Source organism: Drosophila eugracilis, unplaced genomic scaffold (assembly GCF_018153835.1).
Source record: "Drosophila eugracilis isolate 14026-0451.02 unplaced genomic scaffold, ASM1815383v1 contig_1757, whole genome shotgun sequence".
Taxonomy (NCBI): domain Eukaryota; kingdom Metazoa; phylum Arthropoda; class Insecta; order Diptera; family Drosophilidae; genus Drosophila; species Drosophila eugracilis.
In genome coordinates, this window is record NW_024572596.1 from 13,566 (window position 1) to 22,965 (window position 9,400).

The 9,400-nt window shown below is 43.4% G+C and overlaps 2 protein-coding genes across 2 annotated transcripts; one reads left to right on the top strand and one right to left on the bottom strand.

The window, feature by feature from the left end:
• Positions 1 to 1,422: 1,422 nt before the first annotated feature.
• On the bottom strand, positions 1,423 to 3,468 carry LOC108104162. The gene is made up of 2 exons (XM_041819674.1): positions 2,180 to 3,468; positions 1,423 to 2,120 (listed from the first exon to the last, which is right to left on the bottom strand). Exon 1 carries the CDS (start codon positions 3,461 to 3,463, stop codon positions 2,696 to 2,698), a length of 768 nt encoding a protein of 255 aa, XP_041675608.1. The 5' UTR covers positions 3,464 to 3,468; the 3' UTR covers positions 1,423 to 2,120; positions 2,180 to 2,695.
• A 3,767-nt stretch (positions 3,469 to 7,235) lies between these two features.
• LOC108104164 (ribonuclease kappa) lies at positions 7,236 to 7,988 on the top strand. The gene is made up of 3 exons (XM_017210068.2): positions 7,236 to 7,461; positions 7,541 to 7,660; positions 7,749 to 7,988. Exons 1-3 carry the CDS (start codon positions 7,393 to 7,395, stop codon positions 7,845 to 7,847), a joined length of 288 nt encoding a protein of 95 aa, XP_017065557.1. The 5' UTR covers positions 7,236 to 7,392; the 3' UTR covers positions 7,848 to 7,988.
• The last annotated feature ends 1,412 nt before the right edge of the window (positions 7,989 to 9,400 follow it).

Here is a 9,400-nt window from a genome sequence, read left to right on the forward strand (position 1 = left end):
TTGTAGACTGTTTCTTGCCACCTCTGCTGTAGTTGTTGTCGACTTTTTATATCGCGTGAATATTTTGTCGTAGATCTTGATTTTCAATGTATATATATATTTATATTTTTTTTTAACTGTTAGTTGTCACTGTTTAATTTTTGTGGGCTAGATGTTTTTTTTTTAACTTTTGTTTTCACTTTTTGGACGTTTCGGCTTCAAATACGCCAGATTTTATAAATCACTTTTTCGATGTTTTTTAAGTCCTCGAAAACGGCAAAATATATTTGTTTATTTTTTATTTTATTTTAAATTTTAACTTTTGTCCAGTTTTTCGACCACAATTTTGTATATATTTTACATAAATTGTTGTTGTGTTGTAATTGTTAAACAATTTTTAAGCACTAAACCCTCTTTCTATGTCTTTTTACTTTTAAATTTATAATCTGTCTCTTACCATTGGTGGGGGAAAACTGCAGAGTTGTGGAAGGACCAAAATGAACGGGGTGTTAGAATATAAAATGAGAACAACCGTTGAGTTCATTGAGTTCTGATTTGAAACTGTCCTTTATTTCTAAGTCCCTGCTTAGAGAACTGCAATGAAAATCTTATATATGGTCTACGCAGAGACCGCGTCAGATTGAATGCGCGTGAGGGTTATTTCTTGACCACTACGTCGGCACTCTTTGTGCAGCGTGATATTTTGGGCACTCACAGATTACATGTGCTAACACTGCACCCTTGTTGGTTTTCAATAGCAGATCATAACATATGGCTCTTAATCGATTTACATTGTGACACTCGAAACATGACGAGCACTGAGCTCATACATTCTTATATTTTATAAGTGTTCATATGAACACTAAGTAAAGTTGCTGAGCGGACCGAAGCGGCTATACAGGAATCGAATGTTTAAAGTTAATCTGTGGCGTTTTTTCTTTTTACATTCGTGTAAAATCTGTAGATAGTGAGCATTCTAGCCAATAATTTAACACATATAAAGTTTGCATGCACTAACAAATTTTATACCCGTTACTCGTAGAGTAAAAGGGTATGTTAGATCGTTAAAAAGTATGTAACAGATAGAAGCAAGCGTTTCCGACCCTATAAAGTATTTATTCTCGATCAGGATCAATACCGAAGTCCGTATAAACGCTGAGATCTCAGGAACTATAAACTATAGCTTAAATCTCACGAACTATTAGAGTTAGAACGTTGAAATTCAGTATGTATATTCTTGGGATGCCAGCTCATCTTATGGCGGTACCATTATCCGGCCACACCCACCAATACGCCCACCAAGGTCAAAAAACAGTTTTCGCATTTTATAGAAAAGCTGATATCTCGGTAACTATAAGTGATAGAATGTTTGGATTAAGCATGTAGGGATTTCGTACCAACCTTTTACTTTGTTTTCTAATAGTCAGTCTTTTGCATCCCAAATCTGAAACATAGGTTATTTTTATTTCCGAAATTTTTCCTAGAAGGTAAACAATATATAGACTTGATCGATCACTCGGATTCGGTGGTGGAGCTTTAATTCCTCGTATCCGAGGATGTCTTGCCTCATGTGGATTTGTCTTTAACGGCTCCCCACACGCGTAGGTCCAAAAGAATGGGAGTAACTTTTAGGGCATATGGCCGTGGCTGTGAAGATCGGATAACTTAAGAAATACTACATTTTCCTACCAATACTGATTCTGCCTATCGATTACAATGCTCGACCGTCGACATCCCCGACCCCGTGAAGAACCGCTTCATTCAAATCCAAAACTGCAAGTTTAGAGACGGGCCGCAACGTTGTCTGAGATAGGCCATTGTCATTCACGCGCACAGCGGCGCGTCTGACGACTCAATCAGCTCCGCTGTAGATCTCCTCCACGATGTCCTTGCGCCACTCTCGTCATGGCACGGCAGGATCGCAGACGAAGACCTGGCGGATGGGCTCCGTTCTCCGGCACCACTTCTCGCGGCGCACAAGCCTAGTCAGGAACTCCATGACCCACCTCCTACAGAAATGGTCTCGCAGGATGCGAGCAATCCTCCACTGCTTTCGCGTAGAACCCTCCTTGGGCAGCTCCGCATCCAATCCAGGCGTATCCGGCAGGTTAGCTGCTCCCTTGAGCAGGTCGTTTGCCACCCTTAGACGGATTGGATGGGCAATTAAAGACCCATTCAATGCTCCTGCTGGATAACTCACTCTGTATCCTCTCCGTCTTGAACACATCTCCAAATCGTCTGGGCTCCCTGTCAGCTCCCACGAAGTTCTTGCCGTTGTTACTCCGCAGTTTACGTACTTGTCCTCTACAGCAGACAAAGTTGCTGATCGCTATTATGCAGGAATCCGTTGACAGGTCATGCTCAAGCTCCAACGACCCAACGCTTCTCTCTGTGACGGGCAACAGTCACCAGCAGTGGCCAAAAGTAGTCCAGTTCAGCTTTAATGGCCATCCTCCCGCTTCCAAGCGATCCTCTGAAAGGTGTCCCATTATCGGCGGCATCGGCCGCGTCCGTTGCAACTTGCACTCGGTGCACGACGAGATTACCTCCATAGCTTCGCTCTCCGTAGCGAAAAAGTCCACATGGTCATCGACGTAATGGTGGTCGATGATGGCCTTGACTGACCTCGGATCTGAATCCGAAAACTTCAGGGCATTTACCGTCTTCACGTAATGCGCAGTGCTCGGCGAGCAGGCTGCTCTAAACGTAATTGCGTTCATCTCGAGACCATTTCGAAAAAGTCCACATGGTCATCGACGTAATGGTGGTCGATGGTGGCCTTGACTGACCTCGGATCTGAATCCAAAAACTTCAGGGCATTTACCTTCTTCACGTAATGCGCAGTGCTCGGCGAGCAGGCTGCTCTAAACGTAATTGCGTTCATCTCGTACACATCTGGGTCTCGATCATCGTTACCATCTCTCCAAAGGAATCGTTGGTAACATCGATCCTCTTGTCGGATCAGCACTTGGTGGAACATCTCCTTGATGTCACCGCAGACTCCGACTGCTTCTTTCCTGAAGTGGAAGAGCACGGCTGACAAGGGCTTGTAGTGTTGAGGTCCCTTGACCAGCGCCGAATTTAGCGAGGTTCCTCCAACCTTGGCTGCAGCATCAAACACAAACCGGACCTTACCGGGCTTGTTCGGGTTTTCGACACCAAAATGTGGCAAATACCATGGCTTGTCGCCCTTCACCACGACCTCATCCGACTGCAGCTTTCTTTGGATACGTAATCCTTGATGATCTGATCGTATTCCAGCGCCAACTGCCAGTTGCGCTTCAACTTCTTCTCGACGTTGATCAGCCGTCTGTACGCAGCACAGAGTGGTCGTCCTTCCAGAGTCTGGTAGCGGCGCCCCACTTTCACCGTGGTGTCTTCGAGGATCCTTTGGGCCCGCGCGCCGTCGCTGGCTGCGACCGGTGGCGAGAGATTTACACCAAAGCTTTCTGGAAGTAGTCCTCTTTTCCATCGTATCGTCCATTGACACGGCTAGAAGGCAGAACCTCGGTGACAGCGTAGTCGATTGCCCACTTACTGGCCCAAACACAACCCATCCAAGCTCGGTTGCGGCCGCATACGGTCCCTCTCTGGCATACCGCCTCGTCCTAAATGGCAATCCCAAATGTCCATGGCCAGTCCGAGGAGCAACTTCGGCACCAAGTTGCTGTAGGGCAGACGCGCATCCTTATGCACGCCCTGGACATCTCGTCGACATAACGTCTGCATCGGCAGACTCAAGATCGAAACGGCGTACACGTTCCTCAACGCGTGGCGAGTGGGCTTCCCAGCTCCACTTATCTCCAAGCTCACCACGTTTGTGGGCTCCCTGCTGGCCCTTCCTCCAAACCATGTTCAGCTGTCGATGTTCACCTCGCACTCCCAGATCCCTCTGTAGCTCGTCGTCTTTCATCGTGACGGAGGATCCTTCATCCAAGAGCGCGTATGTGTCCACCTGGCGATCAGCTCCGTACAGCGTTACTGGAAGTATACGGAAAAAAAAGTCGGCCTCCCGCGGCGTCAATGCTTAAATTCCTCTTCACGGGCGCCTCCGCTGGCTGCGGGGCCCTTCTCTTCTGGCTGTTTCTGAGGACAGCCGAGTGCTGGCTCCTCTCGTGGTCCCTGTAACCACCTCGTGGCGAAGACCTCCTGTCCGGGCTGCGTCTGGAAACTGCTGACTGCTGGTTTCCTCCGTTGTGGCACCTAAAGCCACCTCGCTGCTCCGGCCATCTTCGCCCTTCGTCCGCTTGATCTGGCACTCGTCATGCACAACGCAGGATCTGGCCGTATGACCACTCCGTAAGCATGTGAAGCAGAGCCGATGCCTCTTCACCATGCTCCACCTGGCGTTGGAGAAGCTCCGATGAACTCTCTGCAGCTCGTCGTAGCATGTTGCCCTCCACAAATTGGACAATCTCCATTTCGATCATCGCGCTACTCGAATCCGTTCTGGTCGACGTTCACATGTAGAACTCGACGCCTCGGCTTCTTTGCCAAAAAACTCCTCCATTAGCGTTGGGTTGGGTTCCCCAGATGCTGCTCCGCCTTCGCCGACTGCAAGAAGGCCGTAAGGTTACTCACTCGGGTTGCGAAGGTAACGATCCTCGCCAGGTGCTGCTAGGTAATCGGCGGCACCTCTCGCACGCTGTTCAGCTGGCCGCATATAAGCTGCTCCGGTCGGCCAAACCCAAAGCGCAGCTGCTCCATCACGGCGCTGACGTTCCCAGGGTGAATCAGCAGCGACTTCGCTGTCTCACGTACTTCATCTTTCAGCGCCTTCAACAACCTCTGGTTGTTCTCCAAGTCCGTGCAGTTGTACGCTTGGGTCGTCTCCACAAACGCACAGCTTAAGATACAGGCAAGTCCGGGAGCCTCCTTGGCCCATTCGCTCCTTGGGCTGCAATTTTGTGGATGCTCCCGGACGGTAGCACGAATACATGCGCTATCTGCGCAGCACTTGTAGCTCACAGTGGCTCCACAAGATGATTGCTAGTCATTAGCAATGGCGGTCCACTCCAAGGTGGCGGCAGTGTGCAGGCCACACGGCTCGCACCGACACTGCTATGTGGGACCGGCCCGACCCCGTTAGTTGGGGCCTCACCGTTCGATGTGGCTACTGGCGGTCCGCTCCAAGATGGCGGCCGCCCCGACGCTCCATTGTTGGCGCCATTTGCGCTTGGGCCAACTGCGATTGGCGGTGCTCACACTGTTCAAGGTTTTAACCTTGTTCTGCTCATTCTCCAACGCCGTAATCCTTTCCAAAAGGTACGAAGTGAGTGACTGGCTCACCTCCTGCTCTGAACTCGTAGATGAGACAGCAGTGCTCCTAGGTTGGGACGCTACTGTACGTGGTTCTGTTCACCAGCGGCCGGTTTTCTGCCCCACTACTCGCTGGCTGCTGATCCGCTCGCGTTGTTGTAGGGGTGGCTTCCCCTCCGTCCAAATATGGCACTGCCTCAGCGCTTCAAAATGGTGGACCTGTGCCTTCTGGCCGCTGGCTGCGGCCGCTGATGCTTGGCGCTCCTACGCCTTCTGCCCGCTGACTGCGCTACGTGTCGTCAAGCCGTCCTCCAGCGCAAGTTGCCCTTGCGAATAAAAGGAGATGTCGTGCCTCATTTCATTACAGAATCTTAATCTTAATCTTACCGCAGCGCGCTCTCCTACAATTCACAAGACAATGAAAAGGCACTCTTTTGGCGGCATTTACATTATCGAGATTAGTAGGGCCGTACCTCAAAGGCCAAGAAATCCACACAAGATCGATAACTTAAGAAATACTACATTTTCCTACCAATATTGATTCTACCTATCGATTAAAATGTTCGACAGTCCACAGAGGAGATTTATCTTAATTTCAGTGATATCGAATTTACTTGCGTTATGCTTTTATTTAATGTTAGATTTTTTATTAACTGGGCCTACTAGGTCTGCCAAAAATGTTGCTGTTTTAGTATGTCCGACTTTCTAAAACAAAATACTTTTATCTAAGATATTATTGTAGAATCTGCTGCGCAAAATAAGCTTCGGCATGGAAAAAGTCTGAAAATGTTGTTTTTATCAAATGGGTTTTCCCTTTAATGATTATAAAACTAGTTTTTGTTTAATTATCGTGTTAATATTCCATGTTAAAATACTGGGTTTAAATTTTTCTGTTATCATTTTTAATTAATGATTGTAAGGACTCAACCTTTTTTAGGTAACTGCACGAAATAAGCTGCGAGCCGCTGTATGCAATACTGTTTTCAATCATCAATTCTAGTAGTATATGTATACGAGGTGTGTTCAAAAAGTAAGGTGACTCTTCAAATTTCGCGAATTTCAAATTTTTCGATTATCGATTTTTTTGTTTTGTTATATTGGTACACTCTTCCCTAACATCTGTACCAAGTTTCAATGGAACATCCTCTTTTGTTTGGTTGTGAGAGGCGTAAAGTTACAAGTTATTTTCCGAGCTCGGCGATTTTTTGCTATCGAAAAATATGGATCAAAGGATTTGGATTTTTTGGCCAAAAACAACACCACAATAATGCCTCAGCCACCATATTCACCGGATTTGGCCCCATGTGACTTTTTCTTGTTCCCAAAACTGAAGATAATCGAAAAATTTGAAAAATTTGAAATTTGAAAAGTCACCTTACTTTTTGAACACACCTCGTATAACTTCTAAAAGGTTTCGATAATCGAAAAATTTGAAATTCGCGAAATTTGAAGAGTCACCTTACTTTTTGAACACACCTCGTATGTAATTAAAATGTTCCCTTTCGTTGTTTTGTTTTTATTTTTTCACATACTTACTTTAAAAAGATATTTAATATTGATTCATTAAACAGATATTGAAAAGGAATAGCTAAAGGCGTTATTTTTGCATGCAAAGTCAAAAAATATGTTTTTTTGTCAGTGTGTAAAGAGTTTCTTGACATACTGTATATGTACATATATGTAAAATTCATGCAATACTTTTCGCAATCATTAACGCTAGTAGTTTAAACATGTTAAGTTTCAACAAATTTAACCAATTTGACAGTGACACAACAACACGAACTCTATGGATATCGACCAATAAGATATGTCAATTTTAAACCCGGGATGTTTTAGAATATAAGTATATACATTAAAAATACTGTAACCTTTAAGTTAAAACATGCACTGTGTTTCTAATTCTTCTGTTCCGAACATGTCGTTATATTTGCAGATGTAATATACATATTCAGAATTTAAAACATTATTTTGCTTTTAAAACAGTATTTTTATGAAATTGTATACGGCCACACAGAAATTCAGTCACATGATTGATATATTCACCTGACAGTTTTGGTGGTTTGGTGTCAGATAATTTAACGGAAGAGAACCTGCTGTGCTTAAAGCATATTAAAAATTTTTTACCAACAGAGCAGTTTTAAAATCCACCGTAAAATGCAAATCTGTGGACCTAAGCTGTCCCTATGCGGTCTTATTATCTCTGTTTGGGGTATCATTCAACTGGTACGTTTATGTATTAATCTGTCATATGTTCTTATTTGGTTGGTAATGCAAAAATAAAGATACATTTATTTTATTTTAGGTTCTTATGGGTCTATTCTTTTACATTAATAGTGTGGCCCTTATTGAGGACTTACCTCTAGAAGAGGAGTACCATTCCTTGGAAGACTTTTATGCTGCAGCAAATAGAGCGTATAATCAGGTAAATATGCTTGTATATATTATGTGCAATAATGTAAGCCCCAAGAAAACAATATTATATAACACGGGAATTTATTTTTTATTTTCAGAATGCTTACAACTGCTGGATTGCAGCATGCATCTACGTGTTGACATTGCTGCTTTCAGCCCAACAATTCTACATGAATAGCAGAGTAACTACAAACTAATAATAATGTAGTTTCCCATCTACTGCTCTTTTTCTTTGTGAGGAAAAATATATACAGTATTGAAATGTTCATATGAGGATATTTGTTACACCTATTTTTATTTGAAATAAATTTAAACTTATTGCGTTTGTTGAACATCAATAAAATCGAATATCATACAGTGTTGGGAGAAGGAAACGTAATTTTCTTAGAGGTTAATGTTATCTTGAGAAACTTAAAAATAATGTGTAGAGCTTAAGCGGAATGTATGTATTTCACGGGCGATACGAACACGTATTCAGTGGTTCGCCAAGTGCTTACAACAATGGGAATGCACTTATGTATATTATTAATACTCAGTAAAGAACCCCAATGCATATTTTTGGGATAGAAGGTTGATAATGCATGTAAGATGCAATCACATCTATGTATATTTTCAACTGATTTGTTTAAAAGGGTATTGGCAAGGTTGTGCTTCACGGCATTTAAACCTAATGAAAAACAAGAAAAAGTAGTTTGCTGTTATATATGTACCTGTTACTGTCTTATCCACTTCTTAAATAATAATTTTTTAGCAGATATTGACGCAAAAATTGTGAAATAATATTAGATATTGACAAAAAACGAATATGTCGGAGATTTATAAGAAGAAGCAAAATGTAAATTAAACTGTAAAGCGTGTAGCGTGTGTAAAGAAACTAAGCAACGAGTTATTTGTGGTTCCCTTTTTTTGCATAATTGTTGAGTTGTCTCTGAGAGAGAGAGTATTCAAAAAGGACCACGACTCACTGCGCGTTAGTATTAAAATGCAAGCAGAAAATGTCTCAGCCCCTGACAAATAGATAATTAAAAAATTTTTGGGCTACATCTCCGGTTTGTTGGCGTTATAGTGGGCGTAGGTATTTTAGCGTTTTTGGTTTTCTTGGTGGTACATGCTTTGTGCAAACTTTCTTACTCTCTTAGTTCCTCATATCTCAGCAAATTTAGTTTATCGTGTTTTATGGTCGTTAAAGTGGGCGTGACCGGATTAAAAAACACCTGAAACTGCAGTGACATCCCAAGAATATGATATATATTTGATCACAACATTGTATCTCTTATTGTTCATGTTACCTCATATAATTGCTAAGATTTTTGGGAGTTACAGTGCAGTTGCAGATGCTGAAATAAACTTGCGAAGCGTAGGGACCGTAAAGGCCTAATCGAAAACGCTTCCTTCGGCTTGCCCTTCGAGAAGAAGTTTATGACCTTGAGAACGTGAAAACGTCGTATACCTCGGCAAATTCCAAATTCTCCATTATGCGGCACCAAAGATTTAAAAATGTGGAAAATTTGTCCCAATTGTGTAGCTCCTTTGCAGGCAACCCCTCCTCACAACTCTACTGGTTCCGATGGTCCAGCTTTGAAGAGATGAGATGGATCAAAACACCGTCCTGCGTAGTTGCCATAATACTGATGGCGCGCAAGTGTGAATTTGCCTTGCCGCTCAATTGCCGCAAACTCGTTGCTGATCTTCTCCACAACTGGTAGCTTGAATAATGATCGAACGTGTGCCTGGAAATGTAACAATTTAT

Bases quoted from the DNA above. Each gene is read 5' to 3' on its own strand.
- LOC108104162 (XM_041819674.1), bottom strand. From the start codon at position 3,463: ATGGACGATACGATGGAAAAGAGGACTACTTCCAGAAAGCTTTGGTGT.
- LOC108104164 (XM_017210068.2), top strand. From the start codon at position 7,393: ATGCAAATCTGTGGACCTAAGCTGTCCCTATGCGGTCTTATTATCTCT. The intron at 7,462-7,540 runs GTACGTTTATGT...ATTTTATTTTAG, and splicing joins TTTGGGGTATCATTCAACTG to GTTCTTATGGGTCTATTCTT. The intron at 7,661-7,748 runs GTAAATATGCTT...TTTTATTTTCAG, and splicing joins CAAATAGAGCGTATAATCAG to AATGCTTACAACTGCTGGAT.